General features: G+C 47.6%; 1 protein-coding gene across 1 annotated transcript in view; it reads right to left on the bottom strand.

Annotated features, from left to right (window-relative positions):
- Positions 1-21,867, bottom strand: part of TNR (tenascin R) — a 90,308-nt gene that overhangs the window by 50,422 nt on the left and 18,019 nt on the right. Inside the window, exons 6-7 of the mRNA XM_055418808.2 lie at positions 17,533-17,802; positions 11,095-11,280 (exon numbers count right to left, since the gene is read on the bottom strand). Of these exons, the coding sequence (XP_055274783.2) occupies positions 11,095-11,280; positions 17,533-17,802 (456 nt within the window). The remainder of the gene's footprint in view (positions 1-11,094; positions 11,281-17,532; positions 17,803-21,867) is intronic.

Below are 21,867 nucleotides of genomic sequence, written 5' to 3'. Positions count from 1 at the left end.
CTTCAATTGCCTATAATGAAGTAGAAATTTTCCGACGTAGATGAAGGGTGACAGATTGAGGGAGGAAGACAGAAATTATATGTTGCCAAACGGATCCAGCATGTACCATTTTCATCTGAGTTTCTTATTTATGAAGCTTAAATGAAATGTTCAATAATTTACAACGGAATCATCTTCTCCCAGAAAAGTGCAGAGTAGAATTTAAAGTGCTCTCTTTCCAAGCTTTCTGTCTAGGGGATGGGGAAGTGGGACTCGCTTATAGGTTCCTGCCTGCTGCTTTTCTTTGATTTTCAGCAGCTTTCTTCCTGTGCTACAAGTGAATTGTTGCTCTTTGCCAGCAGGTAAAATACACTTTCTGCTGGAAAAGGAAATGCGTACCCAAGGCATAGCGGGTACACTTATATATCAGCACTTGGAAGACTCCTAGGGATTTCTCACTCTTTAAAGACCCTATTGCTCTCTATCAATGCTCCCTTTATCTTTCTGTCCAACTCCTGCAAGTAGTAGCATATGAATGGCTCTGCTATTTAGCTTCCCTGGTGGCTCAGAGGGTAAAGCATCTGCCTGTAATGCTGGAGAAGGAAATGGCAACCCACTCTAGTATTCAGGCCTGGAGAATCCCATGGACAGAGGAGCCTGGTGGGCTACACAGTCCATAGGGTCGCAAAGAGTCAGACACGACTGAGTGACTACCCTTTCAGGAAATTCATCCCATGGGAAACCACCACACTCCATTCCTTATAGAACTTCATTGGTTCAACTCAGAGGATGACACTTCTCTCAACTCTTTCCCTGCATATCCATTCTTCTTTGAACACTCTAAGCACACAGTTCATGCCCTCAACAAACATGACTGAAGGTTTCCTTTGTGCTGGGCACAGGGTTGTGTCCTTGATACAAGGGTGAGCTGAATGGAATCATCCTTGTCCTTAAAGTGATAAAAAGAAATCTGTACTGAAAAGGAAATGCATTACTTATTGAGCACCCATATATACCTTGAATATTCACTGGAAGGACTGATGCTGAAGCTGAAGCTCCAATACTTTGGCCACCTGATGCAAAGAGCTGACTCATTGGAAAAGACCCTGATGCTGGGAAAGGTTGAAGGAGAGGAGAAGGGGAGGACAGAGGATGAGATGGTTGGATGGCATCACTGACTCAATAGACACGAGTTTAAGCAAATTCCGGGAGATAGTGAAGGACATAGAAGCCTGGTGCACTGCAGTCCATGGGGTCTCAAAGAGTCAGATATGACTTAGTGACTGAATAACAAGAATATACCAAGCACTGAGCTGCAGGCACTGGGTAATCTACAAGAATAATAAAAATGAAAGAGAGGGAATAAAAGAGGGATAAAAATCAGAAGAGAACTTTGAGTGCCTGGTGGCCAAGAGGTCCATTGCTGATTGAATAATTTCTTAGAGATTCATACATGTTATCTTGTTTTCCACTATGCCGGGAGGGCATTACTTATGGGTAAACAGAGGACTGGAAAAGTCCATTTCTCAAAGCAAGGTCACAGTGCTAGTACACAAGGAAACAGGGTTTGGAATCCAGGTTCATTGTTCTTTCTGATACGTCACAGCATGGTCCCTACGAGTCTGATAGGCTAGGAGAGAGAAATAGAGTATGCAAACTGGAATTTGAAGGTGATTTTGTACCACTCCATGGGAAGCTAACTAAGAACGATTTCAGAGTGGGGATGAAATCAGCATGGGCTGGGCTGGAGTAGCCAGAGAAGACTTTCTAGAGAAGGAACTCGAATTGAACCTTGAAAGCTAGCCAAGATTAGGAAAGGTTGAGGGGCGGAGATATGGAATTCTCCAGTGGGCAGGATAGGGCATGGTGAACAGGAAGAGATCAATCAGAGCTAGAGAGCAACTAACTCTAATTATGAGCTCTATGAGCTCAATGAGCCCAACTAGCTCAATGAGCAGATTCTCACCTGCACTGCAAGGACCGTGGGTGGGTGATAAAGGCAAGATGACTCACTTCCCTCTGTCTAGGAGGCCTCTTCTTCATGCTTCCTGCTGCTGGCAGGAAAGTAGTGGGAGAAGGAGGCCCGAGAAACTGAGAAGGCTGTGTCTTGCCAGCAAAAGCATGAATAAGACACCTGGGATCTGTAGGCTTGGTTAGGTTCACATGGGCATTCAGAAATATGGAACCTTTCCATCTCTAAAGCCCTGGGTTCATCTCCAGAATATCTGTGAAGTTCAAGCCTACCAAACTGGGGTTGGGGATTTGGTTCGCTGAAGCATCACTACAAACAAAGCTAGTGGAGGTGATGGAATTCCAGTTGAGCTATTTCAAATCCTAAAAGATGATGCTGTGAAAGTACTGCACTCAATATGCCAGCAAATTTGGAAAACTCAGCAGTGGCCACAGGACTAGAAAAGGTCAGTTTTCATTCCAATCCTAAAGAAAGGCGACACCAAAGAATGTTCAAACTACCTCACAATTGCACTCATCTCACACGCTAGCAAAGTAATGCTCAATATTCTCCAAGCCAGGCTTCAACAGTACATGAACTGTGAACTTCCAGATGTTTAAACTGGATTTAGAAAAGGCAGAGGAACCAAAGATCAAATTGCCAACATCAGTTGGATCATCGAAAAAGCAAGAGAATTCCAGAAAAACATCTATTTCTGCTTTATTGACTATACTAAAGCCTTTGACTGTGTGGGTCACAACAAATTATGGAAAATTCTTAAAGAGATGGGAATACTAGACCACCTGACCTGCCTCCTGAGAAATCTGTATGTAGGTCAAGAAGCAACAGTTAGAACTGGACATGAAACAACAGACTGGTTCCAAATCGGGAAAGGAGTACATCAAGGCTGTATATTGTCACTCTGCTTATTTAATTTATATGCAGAGTACATCATGAGAAATGCTGGGCTGGATGAAGCACAAGCTGGAATCAAGATTGCCAGGAGAAATATCAATAACCTCAGATATGCAGATGCATACCACCCTTTATGGCAGAAAGTGAAGAACTAAAGAGCCTCTTGATGAAAGTGAAAGAGGAGAGTGAAAAACTTGGCTTAAAATTCAACATTCAGAAAACTAAGATCATGGCATCTGGTCCCATGAGTTCATGGCAAATAGATGGGGAAACAATGGAAAGAGTGAGAAACTTTATTTTGGGGGGGCTCCAAAATCACTGCAGATGGTGACTGCAACCATGAAATTAAAAGATGCTTGCTCCTTGGAGGAAAAGCTATCACCAACCTAGACAGCATATTCAAAAGCAGAGACATTACTTTGCCAACAAAGGCCTGTCTAGTCAAAGCTATGGTTTTTCCAGTAGTCATGTATGGATGTGAGAGTTGGACTACAAAGGAAGCTGAGTGCCTAAGAATTGATGCTTTTGAACTGTGGTGTTGGAGAAGACTCTTGAGCGCCTTTGCACTGCAAGGAGATCCAACCAATCCATCTTAAAGGAAATCAGTCCTGAATATTCATTGGAAGGACTGATGCTGAAGTTGAAACTGCAATACTTTGGCCACTTGATGTGAAGAACTGACTTATTTGAAAAGACCCTGATGCTGGGAAAGATTGAAGTCAGGAGAAGGGGACGACAAAGGATGAGATGGTTGGATGGCATCACAGACTCTATGGACAGACATGAGTCGGAGTAAGCTCTCGGAGTTGGTGATGGACAGGGTAGCCTGGTATGCTGTAGTCCATGAGGTCACAAAGAGTCTGACCTGACTGAGGGACTGAACTGAGTGCACTTAAAAGATGTCTGCCTTTGGACTTTCCTGGTGGTCCAGTGGTTAGGAATCCACCTGCCAATACAGGGGATGTGGGTTTGATCCCTGACCCAGGAAGATCCAACATGCCCCAGGTACCACAACTACTGAAGCCCACGCATCTCGAGCCAGTGCTCCGCAACAAGAGAAGCCACCACAGTGGGAAGCCTGCGCTCTGCAACTAGAGAGCAGCCCCCCTCACTGCAACGAGAGAAAGCCCGCACACAGCAACAAAGACTCAGTACAGTAAAAAATAAATAAATGTTAAAAATCAAAAACTTTAAAGGAAAAGAAAGATGTCTGCCTTTAAAGGGAGGGGCAAACCAGGGACCCTGTCCCCAGGGAGTTTGCAGTTACTCTCTTAGTTTTCCTAGCAACCGTGCTATTTATGTTGTTATTGTTAGTTCTCTTGGTCTCCTCACTATATCCTTAGGTCTTTGGGTTAAGCGACTTGATTTTTTTTATATTTTAATTCAGTATATAGTATAGTGAAAAAAATGTATAATGCATAGAAGCAGCATGGCAGGGGCAATGGTGATGGTGGGAAGACTTCTATGAGAGAATATCTGAGCTGAGTTTGAATGATCAGGGGATATTTGGTTGGGGAAAGGGCATTGCAGGCTGAGGGAATAACATAGGCAAATGTGTATCTGGTAAAAGAATTCATGAAAACCAGGGACCCAATATAGGGCTTCTCACAGGGAAATCTCCAGCAGGGAATTTCATAGATGGTGATGGTTTCATGGATGGGGGGATATTTGGAGACAGAGGAGCTTGTGGGAACCCCTGAAATCATGCCAGGTAGGCAACAATCTACTTTTTGCTGTTCTGGGTCTAACCTCTCAGGCTTCCCCCTTCTGATCTTGTTGAGGGGAATGGTAGATGCTTCTCCAGGTTTCCCTGAATGAGAAAGGCTTTGGAGGATACCTCCCTGATATAAGGGTGTGGATGATGTTCAAACATCAAGAGAATACTCCACCATGCTGACTTTAAGGAAGGGACTGGTCCTACAAACTTATGTTTAAAACAGAAAATCATTACCAAGGACTGTTCTCATATACAGCTTTTTTGTTGCCAGTGGGATTAATGAGGAACATGGGTCATCACCCTCTGTCCTACAGGAACCTCCCACCTGTGGGTCTTTACTGTAAAGAAGCATTCCCTGTTGAAGAAGTCAAAGCAGAAACAGAAAAATTCCCACCTGGATTGACTTATGGTTCCCTTGTATCAGTCCTTTAGTGCAAATTAGGGAGCAGAGGCCCGTAGGTGCCAGCTGTGAGGAGGATGGTGTGGAAGCCTCTGCTCTTTCTGTCCTTTCTTCTCTCTGGGTCTCTGCAGCCCCTGGGAGGTGGTGCCATGCCCAGAGGGTGCCTTACCAAAGTGACCACTTGGGGTCACTGTGACTTCGCCCAAAGCAGGTTGAGCACCATCTGGCCCAGGCCCCAGGCCCATTGCCCGGCTCCTCCTCCTCAGAAGAGCCTGCAGGGTGTTGAAGGTCTGGCGCTGGGTCTGGGGCTTGTGCCCTGGCATGTCAGGGAGTGCCGACAGGATGAAGTGAACATCAGGTGCCTCCATTGGCACCGATTTGCCAGCTGGACTCCTTTAAGGGGGTCTCGGGTTTCTCCGTGGAAAGTCCTCCTGTGGACAAGCACCTCTAGGAGCCCCTCTTCTCACCACGAGACCTCCATTGGGACCCCAAGGAAACAAAGCGGGCTTTGGCCGAGGCCTCGTTTTCCTTTCCCCAGCAACCAGAAGCCTGGAGGGCGGCAACTCGCAGGGCCTGACTGGGGCATCCTTGCAGACATCAGCCTTGTACTAGCGTGTTTGTGTGTGTGTGTGAGTGTGTGTGGATGTCGTGTGTGGCTGGCTGCAGGTCTTTGTTTTCTTGCGGACCCGTGTTACACCATGAGGTCTGTAGGAATCTCCAAGCCCCTGGGTTTCCTAACCCTGTGGATGATTTTTCTGATTAGCAGCTTGTGGACTGGAGATCCAGGTGGTCGCCATGCAGAGGCAGCTGGTGAGGAGGTGTCATCAAGAGGTATTCAGGGGCTGCCCCATGGAGATGAGGTGATAGCCAGGGCCCCGGAGTTGGGTTACAGCCTAGGGCTCACATGGCCCTACAGGCCAGCTCCTTTTGCCCTTCTGACCACAGGGGTCCTCAAATGTGGGCTCCTGGTCCTGAAGGGGGACCAGGCAAAACACTTCATGGCTGAAGACACCCCCTTCCCCTGTTCACAGAACACTGCAGCCACAGGCTCTTCAGAGGGCAGAGTCCCCTCAGACACAGGCCAGAGCAGTGTTTATAATCTGCATCAATCTCAGGCAGGGTTTTATTGTTGCGGTTTAGTTTTTTTAACCAAAGTCCAGTCAAACAATGAGGATCTCCTTCCCTCCCCCACCCTACCTCCTCGCTTCCTCCTACTCTCCCTCCACTAGGGGTTTTCTGTATGGTTTATGGTTTGTCACTGCTATTCAGAAAACAGTGGTGGTGCCAGTTCCTGGTACGTGCTGCCAGTTCTAACCTAGAGGGAAGTCAGTGAGTGGTGAGCCTGTAATATAACACTTGGGGACCCCTTTGGGACTCCAGGTATGGAACACAGGCCAAGCAGACATGGTCCAGGCTGAGTGCGTGAGTGCTAAGTAGCCTCAGTTGTGTTCGACTCTTTGCGACCCCATGGACTGTAGCCTGCCAGGCTTCTCTGTCCATGGGATTCTCTAGGCAAGAATACTAGAGTGGATTGCCATGCCCTCCTCCAGAGGATCTTCCCAACCCAGGGATCGAACCCCCATTTCTTATGTCTCCTGCATTGGTAGGCGGGTTCTTTATCTCTAGTGCCACCTGGAAAGCCCCCCAGGCTGAGAGGCTGAGCCTACAAAAAAGACTTATCATTACAGACATAGAAGCTACCAGAGCAGAGAGAAAAATCATTGTAGACATGGAGTCTGTTGTTGGGAAACAAATCCATACTCCAGAGGGAATTTGCTGGGTATTGCCTAGAGAGAAAAATGGAGAAGAAAGGTTTGGTATTCTGTGCCCCAGCCTGGCCTCTGCATTGCGAAGGGGGAGGTTTATGATGGGGGAGGTGGGGTGGGGAGGTGCTGTGAGCTCTCTGTGTGACTCTGAGGAGTCAGGAAGGGCCTATGTTCCACAGTAAAGGGGTAAGCGGTGGCTGCAGAGACAAGGGCTTCTGCAAAGAATATCCAGTACAGATGCCACAGAACTTGAGGGACTTGGAGTCACCTAACTCTGAGAATAAAGGGCGTGTGAACTTGTGCCTGGGAGAGGCCAGGTTGCAAGGGACCCAGGCTGAGCTTTGGAGGGATTAAAAACGATAAAAGGTTGAATGGCTACTGAATGTTTGTTATGTGCCAGTGCTCAGATACATAAATAAATATGATTTCATTGAATCCCCAAAACAACCTGTGAGGTAGACCTGATGTCCTTTGGGCCAGGAAGCAGAAACATGGAAATTGAAGCAATCTGCCAAAGACACACATCAGTGAAGTTGGTCTCAAGCCTAAGTGGGAGATTTCAAAAGCCACACTCTAGGTATTCCTTTTTATGGCTGAGTAATAGTCCATTGTTATATGCACCACACGTTCTTTATCCATTCCTTTACATAAAGCTGGTTAACTTTGCTATACAGTAGAAACTAACACAACATTGTAAAGCAACTATACTCCAATAAAAATTAATAAAACATAAAAAGGCAATGATGAAAACTTGGTAATCTAAAAAAGAAGCCATGCTCAAACTGGGTGCTTCTTGCCCATTAATGTGCACACAGATCCAAAAGGAGCTTTTAAAACGCAGACTCTGATTCTATAGATCGAGGTGGAGAGGGCTCTGACATCTCCCAAGGTGATGCCATTGCCACAGGTCTCCCCACACACCCCACTTTGAGAAGCTGGGAAGCTGCTCTGTGCCATACTTTAATAGGGTGTCAGTCCAAACCATCTCTTAGCTCATAGACCTCCTCCTCTGCCTCCATATTCATCATCATCATTATCATCATCTGAGTATTGAGTACTTTGCTATGTTAGAAGAATGGCCTTAAACTCATTAAGTTCATGATCTCATTAAAGCCCCATCAAATGCTGTGATGCAGGTGGCAACATTCCCCTTTTACATATGATGAAACAGAGGCTTAGAAAGCTCAGGTCAATGGCTCCAAACCACACAGGATGTAGTTGAGCCTAAACATAGGGTCTTAGGAATTCCCTGGTGGCTTAGATGGTAAAGAATCTGCCTGCAATGTAGGAGACCTGGATTCAATCCCTGGGTTGGGAAGATCCCCTGGAGAAGGGAATGGCTACCCACTCCAATATTCTCGGCTGGAGAATCCCATGGACAGAGGAGCCTGACGGGCTACAGTCCATGGGGTCACAAAGAGTTGGAGACGACTGTGCAACTAACACACGCACAGAGTTTAGAGTCTCGGCTCTTAATGTGTCCCACGGAACTGAGCATTCAAATAAAATGGGGCAGGAGAGATGGTACCTCCTGTTATGGTTGCAGCTGTTTTTGACTAAGGGATAGGGAGGGTGGGGATAGGCAGAGCTGAAGTCTAGTCCTTCCTGCACTTTCTGGCCAGGGAGGAATTGCTTCAGATGAGCCTGGAATTGTCCTTCCCAATGAGCCTAGAGTCCTGTTTTATATATACAAGCAAATAACTTGCTGGGAACCAAAAACAAACAAATTGAACAACACCAACAACAAAAAATCCCAAAACAAGTCTTTGGAGCTGAAAAACTCTCCTTTTTAGCATCCAGGTAGGACAGTGAGGGAGAAAACGCAACTATTAAGAGCTGGGATCAAACTTCTCTCTCTTTTTGCCTTGCCTCCAGCAGGGTCCTTCCTTCTCTTCCCCTAGACACCACAGTAAGAGCGCCAGTGATCCTTGTAATCGGCATCTCAGCAAGTACAGACATACTTGATTTCCTTGCATGCCTATAATCCCTTTTTAAATCACATAAGGCTATTTGCCTTTATAAATCTTCCCAGCAGTGAGCTCCCTGGGATAATTATATGTAATATATATTTATAGTTTTATTTCATAAGCCCAACTCAAATAAAAAAACCAACATCTCTGAGCTCACTCCTCGATAATAATCTTCCCATTCCTTGGAAGTCTGCAACATTTAAATTTTGACCCTTCCTTCGCTGTTGTTTCTTTAGTAAAAACAGCTGTGCAAATAGATGGGAGCTTTTGACTAGGCTTCACAACTGCCTTTCATGGTTCCCTTGGCTAGTTTTGGGAACACGGGCAAGTTTCCAAACTCTCTGAGCCTCAGTTTCCTTATCTGTAAAATGGGGATGATGACTGGGGTGGCTGTAATGTGATGGCTGATGTCTGTGGCACCTTAGTTGACTGATATGGCAGGCAATATTTTCGTTCTCATGTCTCTCATGTGTCTTGTTGTTGTGAAGATGAAATAAGCTAAAACTATGTGAAGGTCCCTGGAATAACAGATGACTAACGAATGTAGAATCTTCTTTTTATCTGGTAATGGGAAATAATAACTAGGATGTGAGTGAGTTCTTCTCTATATCCCTTGATTTTATAGTGTATCCTCCATCCGAACATCATGCCATCATCTTTGTAAAGCTGCTAATTGCCAAAGCAGCCTGCGGCTCTGGGCAGGGATACGCTGTGCCTAGAACCAGTTCCCTCTTGTATCATTGCAGGTTTTTTTGTTTAACTTAATTTTTGTGAATGTCTCCAGCTCTCTGGAAAGGCCCTATGCCAGCTGGTCTGTTTCTGCTATGTTTAATTCACCTCCATTAACCTGCTTGGTCAGCATATCTTTCCATCTCCTTTCTGTGTTTTCAGGAGTGCGTCTGTCTGGAAAAAGCATTTATTATATTTACTTTAACTAGCCTCATTTGGCAAGGCATGGGATTTCAGTTCAGGAGGAAAACAGCTTTGATTATCCTGCCCTTGTTTACTCTACGCACTCTTTGCTGTGAATCCCTGGTCTACCGAGATGACAAATGCTTTTGCAAGAAGCCAAGACAGGATAAACAAAGTCTCTGTGAGCACACCACTGGCCTCTGGTCCATGACTGTTTTGCACAGTCTCCATCTAAAAACGGTGCCCCCATTTCCAGCCATCTACCTTTCAGCAAAGCCTAGCAGATAGGTTTTCCTGGATGGGTGTGCCTAAGGCCCAGGAAGAGCACTAGTTGGGCTCCACATCCCCATGGGGACACGGAATGCTCCCCAGCCAAGCATCATGGTGACCTGGGGCATCGTGTTAGTTCACACCACCATTATCTCTCCCTTTGACTCCAAACAGCCTCCTGACCACTGTCTGCCCCTGACCTTGCCCTCCTCCTGTCTGTTCTCCACTGTAGCTGTACAAATCTGCATTGCATCACCTATTTAAGACCTTTCAATAACTCCTCACTCACACTCTTTACAGGGTGCAGAAGGCATGACCAGGCTCTTAATTTATCAGCTTATCACTCACTGGCTTCTTGTAGCCTGTGTGCAGTTGCTCTCATTCATGCATGCAAGCATTTATCCATTCATTCACCACTTATCCAGGACCTAGTAAGTGCTAGATGTTGTGCTAGATGCTGGGGAATCATGGTGATCAAAACCAGACATGGTCCCCTTTTCACAGAGCTTCAGTCCAAGCTGGAGATTAACAACCCAATAATCATACCCACAAGCGCACAAGGATAACTTGAGAAGTGCTGTGAGGTGAGGGGTCACCAGCAAGATGACACTGCCAGGCAGGATGACCTGACCTCACCTGGGAACCAGCTAGGGTTCCAGAGAAGTGACACGTGAACTGAGAGCTGGAAGGGAAGCTGCCATCATGAGGTGAAGAGAGTTGTTTGGGGAGAGAGCCTGATAAGCAGAAGGAATGGCATGTGCCAAGCCCTGGTGTTTGAGGAACTAAAAAATGTAGGCCTGTGGGCCTGGAACACCGGGAGCACCAGGAGATATGGGAGATGGAGAAGATGGTAGGGAAACCAAGGCCATGGGAGGGTTTGGAGTTTATCACAAAAGCAATTGAAGTCCTTGAAATGGATACACAGTAGGATGGCATAGTTAGAAATGTACTTTGAAAAGATCACTGATGGAGTGAAGGGGACAGTGGAGGGGCCAGGAGAGAATGGGGCGTTATTTCAGTGGTGGAGACAGGATGTGATAGCAGCTTAGACCAGGGGATGGCAGTGCAATGGAGAACAGTGGATACATGCTACAGGTACTTGGTGGATTATGTCAGAGGACTTGGCAATGGTTGGATGTGGGCTTGCAGGGCTGGGGAGAGGGCTGGGAGGAGCTCAGGAACTGCCATGTCCCCAGGGGCCAGGGCTTACTCACCGGTGAGCATGGCTCTGCTGGTTGGTCCAATGCTTTTGGGGACCAGTAGCTCATGGTACTGCTCGCCCGCCAAGGTGCTGTACTCAACCTTGTACTCCTGAACCTCTGCTTCACTGTTGTCCCACTCGAGGTCAAGGCTGGTTGCTGTGCGGGAACCAACCCGCAGGTTCTTGGGGGCATCAATCTCTTAAAAAAAAAGACATCACCGACATCACACAGGATAATGTGCACTTACCATGCATCTTGAACTTGAATAGGCTCTGCAGTTAGAGCCCACATTTCACCCTCTGCCTTTTGTTTGAGTGAACCACAGGGGTTGCCCCGTAGCTTTTGGTCTGCCAGGTTGGCCATGGCAGATTCCATGGGCAGGCTGGAGAGTTTTATTTGGTAGTTAGACATCAATACACTTTACACATCCTCCATTCCCATTCAAGAGTTCTAGTGGTGTTCGAGAAATTGAAAAATGAACTAGTTAGTATCATTCCCTGAGGCTAAGGGAATTCCTGGAAGGAGGAAATCAGAGATGACACCCAACTGAGATGAAAGAGTGTAATTTCAAATTTGATCACCAAGCAACAAAACAGAGGATTGGTTGCAAGGTTTTGGAGTATAAGATGTCTTCCCTTGGATTTACTTGCATAGACATGCTGAAAGGTTTGCACAGAGAGAGGGGATGTGATATAGTAGAAATTAGTCCGCTTTGGAGTCAGGTCTCAGTTTGATCTCCACTTCTAATTCTAAATGTAATGGGACCATAGGTAAGTCTTCATCTGGCTGGGCCTTGATGGTCACATCTGTAAGATGGGCTAACAATACTGCTTTTCTAGTTGTAAAGATGAGACAATGCATGTGGAAGTGTGCAGTTTGGGGACTGGTACAAAATTAGGTGTCCAAGCCCTGGGCTGACTTACTGGTGCTTCCGCAATTCTCCCTGAGTTCTAACAACCTGGCATCCCCATGCCTGCTCCCTGGAGTTCCAAGAACTCCACAGTAATGAAAAGACCTCTGGTATTGGGGTCTCTCCCTCAGCTGTGGGGGGCTGGTTCTCCCAGGACTGGTCATTCTGGCAGGCTTATTTGGGCAGAAACAACATAAAACAACTTACAGGGTAAGAAGGTGCTGTCTTGACAAACTGCCACTTAAAAAGTTCTAAATAGGGCTTGACTTTGAGACTTGAATTTAACTTTGGAGTGGACCAGCCATTTGTTCTGGGAAAACCTCAAGTGGACTGTTCTACTTTGTAAATGCCAGGCAAGTCTCCACCGATTGTTCTTTCGGAAGATGGGACGTTGTGAATCAGTCTGAGCGCAGCTGCTGCAGAGTGAGAAGTATTCTGTTTAGGGATGTAAATTGGGTGAATCTCTTAGCAGATTTATGCCTCTGCAGCTTATTTTTCTGAGAAATGTTTCCTTACTCAGTGTGGGTTTAGCATGCGGGAAACCGTGCATTCTGCACGTGCTGTGTGTGTAATTTCTCTAGCAATTGTACGGAGAGAGGCGCTTGAGTAGAGGGGCACGTGGGAGGAATGCTCTGGACTGCAGGTCCCTAAATCTCACATCCCTCAATCTTTCTGGAGGTGGGGAGGGGTGTGGGGGAAGAGAGGCTGGCAAAGGACTGGGTGGGGCTTGGGCGTGTGGTCTGAATGGAACTGGAGCAAAAAAAATTCACTTAGGGTCCAAGTTGAGTCTCGTATTTACCTACTGCTCTTCACAACTAAAGACCTTGGAAATGGTAGACTACAGTTTTTTGGAAATGGTAAACTATGGTTTTCCTTTCTGCATTTTGGGGCCTTAGGGTCTATGCCCTGTGTATAGGCAGCAGTGTTTCTTCTGAAGGGACTGGACGTTTCTAATGTCAGTGATCCCCAAAGAGATCAATCCTGGGAATGAGAACTGGAGAAGGGGGGTGTCTTAGGACTAGGGTGGAGTGAAATGGTTTGCTCCCCCAGGTCTTGGAGCCTGACCTCCAGGAGGGCCAGCTGAAGGGCCCCCTGGCAAGTGGGAGCTGGGCTGGTCTCTATAACACACCAGCAAGCCAGGGGTAAGGCAAAATCAGATGCCCAGTGGAGGCCCTGGGGAGGGGCTGGGACTATGGACTCTCAATTTGAAACATAAATTAGATCAAGCACGTTGGCTGAAAATTTTCCATTGCTTCCTATTACAAGCTCCTAATGGTGGCCCACCATTAGTTGGTGATGGACAGGGACGCCTGGCAAGATGCAGTCTGTGGGGTCGCAAAGAGTTGGACATGACTGAGTGACTGAACTGAACTTCAAGGTGGCCCACAGGGCTCGGCGTGGTCTGGCCCTGCCTGCTTCTCAGGTGGCACCTTGGGGCATTCTTCCCTTATTCGTTGTGCTCCAGCTGCACTGCCTTTCTCCTACTCCTGACTCATTCAAGCTTATTCTCACCTCTGGGCTCTGCACTGACTGATTCCTTTGCAGAGATGCTCTTCCCAGACCCTCTCATGGCTGAGGCCACTTTGCTGCTGGTGTTTAGTCACTAACTTGTGTCTCACTCTTTGGCAACCCCATGGACTGTAACCCACCAGGCTCCTCTGTCCATGGGGTTGCCCAGGCAAGAATGCTGGAGTGGGTTGCCATTTCCTCCTCCAGGGGATTAAACCTGCATTGTCAGGCAGATTCTTTACCACCGAGCCACCTGGGAAGCCCCCATGAGGTCACTTAGGTCTTGATTCAAACCCCAGCCCCCCAGAAAGACCTTTCTGACTACTCCCTCTGTATCATTAATTTCATTTTTTAGCATGGTCCTCGTAATTGAGACGATCCCATATATTCATATGTTCCTTTTTTGTTTCCTTGTCCAGTTCCCCTTGCTGGAATATAACTCACATGAACTGGGATCTTGTCTATCTTGTTTATTCTGCAGTCTTACTGCCTAGGACAGTGCTTGGCACCTCTCAGTCAGTTCAGTTCAGTTCAGTCGCTCAGTCGTGTCCGACTCTCCGCGACCCCATGAATCACAGCACGCCAGGCCTCCCTGTCCACCACCAACTCCTTCGTGTTCTTTAAACACATGTGAAACAAATACTGTCCATTCTCTGTCTTGTCTGATCCTTCAAAACCATTGAGAAAGTCTGGTTAAATATTCTGGCTGGGGACTGTGAGGATGCTCGGGGTGAGGGGGTGCAGGAAGAACAACAGCTTTGACTGAGGGCAGCTGGTCCTGGCTGGTTGACAAGCACCATCAGGGTTGAACTTGCGGAGGCATTTCCTGGGGAATCCCAGAGCATACTCCCTGCCCAGCAGGTGGGAGCTCCAACTGTTGTGGGGCCTTTGAAGGAGTTTCCAGGACTGCTGCAACCAAGGGCCACAGACTGGTTGGGCTTACACAACAGAAACATATTGTCTCACAAACTGGAAGTGTGAGATCAAGGTGCTGGCTACCTTCTGAGGGCTGTGAGGGAGAATCTGAGAGCTGTGAGGAAGAATCCACCAGAAGAGGAGCTTCCCTGGTGGTCCAGGGGTTAAGACTTCCCCTTCCAATACAGGGGGTGTGGGGTTCGATCCCTGATCTGGAAGCTAAGTACATGTCTTATGGCCAAAACACCAAAACAGAAGCAATATTGTAATGCGCCTTCTTACTTAGTCGTGTCTGACTCTTTAAGACCCTTTGGACTGTAGCCTGCCAGCCTCCTCTGCCCATGGGGTTTCCCAGGCAAGAATACTGGAGTGGGTTGCCATTTCCTTCTCCAGGGGATCTTCCTGACCCAGGGATCAAATCTGTGTCTCTTGTGTTGCAGGCAGATCCTTTATCCGCTGAGCCATCTGGGAATTCAATAAAAATTTTAAAATGGTTCACTTAAAAAAAAAATTCACCAGGAGAGTCCTGTGAGGGCAACTGCCACCAGAGCTACGTACGGAGAGTGGGGAAGTTCGTGAGACTGGCCTCCGGGTCTCCCTGGACCCCTTCTCTCTAACCACTGGCTTTGGTGGGCTTCCATCAGTGCCTTCCTTTTTCCGAGCGGCAATAAGACCCAGGCAGATACCCTGCTCACCACTCGGGAAGCAAATCTCTGTTTTAATTGCCTGTGCAATTAGTGCGCTCCTAGTGTCGAAGCCATCACCTGGAAAAGCACTTTGGCTAATTTGAATTTAAGCGGCGTTCTAAAATGACTGAGGGCCCTGCTGTGAGGGTCCAGGCACCCTTTCATCATTCAACACAGCACCTGTCAACTCCGGGCCTTGAGAGCTGGTGAGCAAACCTGTCCACAGCTCCCCGCCCCCATGGCCCCCTCACCCCCCACCCCCTCGAGCAGAGCAGGGCAGGTTGCAGGTATAGGCTGCTGCTGAGTGCAGAAAGCAGGCACCTAACAGCTGCCCATCCACCAAGCAACCAGAAACAGAGAATCACGCCAAGAACGGAAACTCATGGTGGGGAGTGGGGGCTTCTAGGAGGCAGAATGTAATTGTCTTGATTGAAATTTTCCTGGGCCACCAGCCAGTCCTGCTTCCATCTCGTCAACCTAAACATCAAGAATTCCCTTTTCGTGCTTCCGCCTGAAAGCTCTCGTCTCCTTTTCAGCCTCTTCAAACTCCTTATCTGAGCACAGCCACAAAGAAACCACTTTTCACACAAAAACTATCTTGAAATTGAAAAAGAATGCAGGACTTGTGGCTCTCAGGAGGTCCCACCACCTGAGTAGGCCTTGCTGTGGGGGTGCTAAGGTTGGGGGTGGGCAGGACTGACCTTGAATTCACCAGGAAGGGACATTGTGTGAGCCTCCGAGCAGCTTTGGCTGAGTGAGGGAAAAGAAGGCAAGAGAAATGGGCAGAATGTAGTTCCTTTGTTCTAAAAATACACATCACTGGGGAACCCAACATGTGTTCAGTAGAAAATCGGGCCAGGGACCCCTGGCTGGGGTGGAGTCCAGCACAGGGGCGGGAGAGAAAGCCTAAAAGGGTCTCTTTCAGAATTAACTGTCTTCTCCGTTTCCTCAGTGTCCACACTTGGTCTCTTCAATAGGGAAATCTTCTCCCTAACCCGGTGTTTCCTGTGGGGTGGAGGGAAAGCTGCTACGAGATTCCCAGCCTTTTTCTTCCATGGGGAAGATGGACTCGCCTCAGTGGTGAGTTTTGTAGTGAGACTGGGCAAGACCCTTCCGGTTCCCCTCTCAAGGGAGCCCTCTGCCCACAGGGATCAGCCTCTGCTGCTCCTCTGTGCTGTAAGCCCTAACCTCAGTAGCCCCCAACTTCTGCCACATGGGGGTCTTGCCCAGACTCACAGGGGCCATCAGTTGGCAAGCCCATTTGACTCTAACACTAAGCTACCTGTTCTAATCTAGGGGATATTTTGGCCTCCATCTGTCTTACTCTTTGCTGTATTTATCAGTCAATTTTAAACACAAGCAGAGGGTAATGGAGCCTCCCTGATGCCCCTTGGCTGACTTGCCTCATCCTGCAATAGGCTCTTAGGCCACCACTTAATGTGGAATGCTTGAATTAGTGATTCTCCTACTTCATTCTTTCAGAAGATGCTGGTTCTTAGATTTTACAGATGCCTGCAGTTCCCTTTGATCGCTGTGCCACCTTGGGAGCTGGCAGAGACATTCCTTGACCTGTGACCTCCTGAGGGCAGATAGGCCGAGACATGGAGTGACTCACTCTTGGATCTCAGCCCCCGCTGACCCAGGGAGAGCACTGGCGAGCCTGCATCTGCATGTGCCTGACCTACTTGTCCACTAGTTGGCCGGCCGGATGGGCTCCAAGAGAGCCAGGGAGCAGGTCATGAGGTCTGGCCTTTCCCAAGGCTCTTTAAACGTCCTGACAGCCTTGGGAAGTGGGTGGCCGGTCATCCCAGCTGGGCAGGAGGCACTGACATGGGCTTCACTCAGCCTGCCCTCTGCGGGAGCCAGGTCTACGCTAGCCCTCATGCGAGCGCTCACAAGGATGAGTAAAACATTCTTAGGCAGAAGGCCTGCTTCGGCACGGATGGGCTTTGCACAACTCCAAGGTGCGCCATGGTGCTGGCGTAGTCACTGTGGATCTATGGAATCATTACTACTGTTCCCAGCAAATAGCAGTAAAGTGTCGCCAGGAAGGGTCACTGAACTCTCACAAAACTGCCCTTTGGGTTAGCAATGGGGATGCGTCAGTGACTTCAGGACAAACGTTTCATTTTATAAAGGAGAGACGTGAGACCCGAGGGGAAGAGTTATGTCAGGTCACAGACCTGGCTGGTAGCAGAACAAGACGGGAACCCAGCTCTCCCATCCACAGGTGGCCGGCGGCCTCCGTCCTCTGATGCAACCTTCGTGGGATGCCCGGAAACCTCTAGCTTCCCTCTTTGCAGTGCACGTGATATATGTGGATGCAGGCGCACACATCATCTCCCTTCCTGGACGCCCCCCTGCCCCAACGATACCCGCTGGCGCAGCGCCCTCTCCCCGCCCCAGGCTCCGCCCCACTCGTAGCCTCACCGGTTGTGAATTGGGTGGTAGCGGCCTCGCTCTCGTTGGCTCCGCGGACTGCGCTGACCCACACCTCATATCGGGAGCCCGGCCGGAGGGCCTGCACCGAGTACTGGCTCAGGGGTGGCTGCAGCCGGAAGGTGGTCTTTCCACCTTCCCCGCCCACCAGGCCGTACTTCAACAGAATGAAATCGACTTTGGCTCGAGGTGGGGTCCACTCCACGAAGGCCACGGTGTCGGAGACATCTCGAACTAGGATATGCGTGGGCCCATCAATGACTAAATGAGGAAGAGCCGATAGAAAAAAAAAAAAGGTTGAGGAGTGAGCCTTTGACTTTAGTAAGCTCTTTCCTTTCCTTTCCTCCTTACATTAGCCTGGTCTGTTAGAGAGAGGATGGGTATTGTTATCCCATTTTACAGATGGGGATAATGAGACAGTGAGATGGAATCTCTTTCCTGAGGACACATGATTTGGCAATGGGTGAATGGACACTGGATCTCAGGTCCCCTGAGCCTGTGATTATTTTCAGGGCTGGCACATCCCAGTTTGGGTGGAGGAAGGGCACTTACTGGCTTGAGAGGGCCAGCCCTGCTCTGTCAGGAGTTTATGGCACAAAGGACAGTGAACCGAGCTTCTTGTGTGTGCCCAGCTATCCAGCCTTCACCTTCTTTAAACTCCAAGGAAAGATCTATGAATTAGCAGTCCTGTCTAAACATCTGAGACTTCCAACTTGGTTGCCAGTGAGGGCATCATGAATATCCAAAAGATGTCCCTGCTCAACCATACCAGCAGCTCAGTCAACCAGTTGCTAAGATGCTCAAAAACCCAACAGACATTTATATTTGTGTGTATGAATTATGCCTTCTGGGGAAACTTGCTTTTCTGTTAAACAAAAAAAGATATCAATCTTGGAACAGCCTCTTGTGGGCTATTTTTTCCCCACTGGTTCTTGCATATTCCTGAGCCAGAGAGTGCTGCATCACACCTAGTCCTTCCAGATATTCAGCACATGTCCCTCACGAGTCCTGGCCCCAGCACTGAGCAGCCAGGGGAAACCACTGTGCGATGGCCTTATCTAGAAAAAACTGGTTGATTTCCTAGGGGGCCCACCATCCATGGTTCTGATATCACTTAGGGTTCTGTTCATATTGAATTAAATGATGGTGGAGGTGGGGCAAGGTGAGAGAATGTAGAAGGGAACTAGAAAGGGCTTAGTGAGTAGAGTAGAAAATGGTGTTCTCAATTCCTCATGGCTTGTCTACATGGCTAATATGCCCTCTTTTAATTACTCATTATCTTCTAGAAAGAGCTGACTAGGCTCCCATGTTTTATTACGGATGACACCATTCTAGCTGGGGCTGATTAATGTTAATATTAATATTCTTCAAGGATTAGGAACTGGAATCACAGGCTCTGGCTCTCTGATTAGTTGGTGAGCCAGGACTAGTGTGGCCATTCTCTACCATCCTCACACATAAATAAAAAACATCTGATCTGGATGGAGCAGGGAGGGAGAGAGAGGGAAAGAGAGAGACAGAAAAAGGGGAAAGGGAGGGAAGGAGAGACAGAGAGGAAGCGGGAGGGAAGAGGGCAAAGGGGAACATGTGATTTATGGTAAATACATATTTGGTCTTCCCTTCTTGGCTGCTGCTGCTAAGTCGCTTCAGTCGTGTCCGACTCTGTGTGACCCCATAGACGGAAGCCCACCAGACTCCCCCGTCCCTGGGATTCTCCAGGCAAGAACACGGGAGTGGGTTGCCATTTCCTTCTCCAATGCATGAGAGTGAAAAGTGAAAGTGAAGGCGCTCAGTCGTGTCCGACTCTTCGCGACCCCATGGACTGCAGCCCACCAGGCTCCTCCATCCATGGGATTCTCCAGGCAAGAGTACTGGAGTGGGGTGCCATTGCCTTCTCTGCCCTTCTTGGCACAGAGCTCCTAAAACCCTTGATATTTTCTAAGTGATCAAACTGGTAAACTTGTCTCTTGTTGAATGGGCTTGTGGACACAGCGGGGGATGAGAGGGTGGGACGAATTGAGAGAGTAGCGTTGACACATATACACTGCCATGTGTAAAACAGAGAGCTGGTGGGAAGCTGCTGTGTCACACAGGGAACCCAGGCTGGTGCTCTGTGATGGCCTAAAGGAGCTAGGAGGGAGGCTCAAGAGGGAGGGCATATATATATATAGTTATGACTGATTCCCATTTTTGTATGGCAGAAACCAGCACTACATTATAAAGCAATTATCCTCCAATTAAAAAAAAAGAAACATGATCAAGCTTTCCCCATTAAAAAAAAAAAACAAAAACAATTTCCTTTTCCTGTCTGTTAAAAAAAAAAGTTGTCTGTCTCTTGTTATGTTAATGAATCGAGGTTGGAAGCATGTTGTCAAGGGACCCATCTAGGTGATTAGAGGGTTGGAACTTTCAGTCTCACTCCTGACGTCTGGTCAGTCCATCAATCGTGCTCAAGTAATGAAGCTTCCATAAAACCCCAAAAGGATTGGCTTTGGAGAGCTCCCAGTTTAGGGAACCAGAATGCTTCCATGTGCCGCTGTGACAGGACCCCACAATTCCTTGGGGGCAAAAGCTCCTTTGTTCAGGACCTCTCCTGTGTATCTCTTCATATGGCTGTTGATTTGTGTCCCTAAATATCCTTTGTGATAAACCAGTAATTTGGTGAGAACATGGGTTTCCTGAGTTCAGTGAGCTGCTCCAGCAAACTGATGAAACCCAGAGAGGGGGTTGTAGAACCTCTAATCTGTAGCCGGTCAGTCAGAAGGACAGGTGACAACACCTGGGTTTGTGATTGGCATCTGACGTGGAGGATGGTCATAAAGGACTGAGCCTTCAACCTGTGGAGTCTGATGCTCTCAGATGGTAGATGCTGTCAGAACTGAGTTGAATGGTAGGATACATAGCTGGTAAACAGAGAATTGCTTGGTGTGGGAGACCCCTCCCCCAAACACACACACTCTGGAACTGGGTGCAGAATTTTAGGAGCAAACGTGAGAGAGAAGCAGAAATGAGTGACCGTGTGGCACTTCTAGAAAGATATAGAGAATAACTTGATTCTTGACTTTCCATTTCCTGGTTCAAGTCTTCTGTGAGACTCAGATGCATTTCAGGCCCTGGGGTTCCATGACACTCTGTGTCCTTCCAGTAAATTCTCTTTTTTGCTTCAGCTACTTTATGACCATTTTTCTTCCATATTACCAGAGTGTCTTGACTAAGACTTTTTTGTTTTAAACAATCCGCACCAGATCACAATCTCGATTGTCTCCAGGATGGAGTGTCCCCCTCAGGACTGTCTCAGCCTCTCAGTCTTTCTGAGTTGGGCCTTTCCCTGGGCACCCCACCCTCTTTGTGGGTCTAGCGCAGTCCTGCTCTCTATTAAACAGCTTGGGATTTGGGGTCTGGCACCAGCCAAAATAAAAATTACCAGACTATTTGGTTTTGGTGCCACCTGGTTTGGAGTTAAAATGTTCTGTTTTTCATATTTGGAGTAATAATGAGATCTAAAAGAACACATCCAGATGTTTTTTTTCTTGCACGCTGTATTTCATGGTTTTAGATAACTTTGGCTTTTCTATTTCATTTAATTTAATAAGGAGATGTGGGAGATGTTCTCTGAGCAGCTGAATAAGCATAATACCTGGAACATAGTAGACTCTCAGTACATGGGTGCTGAGTAAATGAAATAAAGAGATGGTTCTCAACAGTCATAAGAAAGAGAAGGAAGCATTTCAATGAACTGGAGCTTCTTGAAAAAAATAAAAAATGTCACAAAAACTCTAATGACCATGTCAGGCTTTTTCCATCAGCTCTTTAAACCCCCCAATCCTAGTCATAATGATTGCTCATATTAGAGTGTCATTGTGAAGCACCAAGGCCTCTGGCTGCAGGAGGTCTTGTAATTTGAATTCCCAAAATGGCCCGACTGTAATAAGCCAGCTTGCATGCCTGACAAGGACTCAGAGCTTTGCAGGAGAGGGTTGGTGTGGATCAGATATTAGCAGAAGGAAATAATTAAACAATGGTTTCTTAAAAACAGCAGACGGGGCTGGGAGCCAACCATCTTTTCTGCAGCCACCCTTGGATTCAGCCCTTCAGTTGGCCACTGGGTAGCCGTGTCCCATTCCAGTCAAGGAGGTATCAGCTTGCTTTCAATTTAGGCCCTAATTTTTAAACAAACACACATCCTCCTCAAAAGGTAAACTGGAATAAATATTTTTCTTTCCATTTCTTTGTGATTCTGTACACAATCCCAAAATATGAACTAGGACATTTTTTCCTAGTTTTAAAAAAATTTTGGCCTGGCTTTACCACAGATGACAAGATCAG

This window comes from Moschus berezovskii, chromosome 17, assembly GCF_049115385.1.
Source record: "Moschus berezovskii isolate FMDL1 chromosome 17, NW_MosBer_1.0, whole genome shotgun sequence".
In the NCBI taxonomy this organism is placed as follows: Eukaryota; Metazoa; Chordata; class Mammalia; order Artiodactyla; family Moschidae; genus Moschus; species Moschus berezovskii.
The sequence above is the reverse complement of the archived record's forward strand: the minus strand, read 5'-3'. Positions and strand labels throughout refer to the sequence as shown.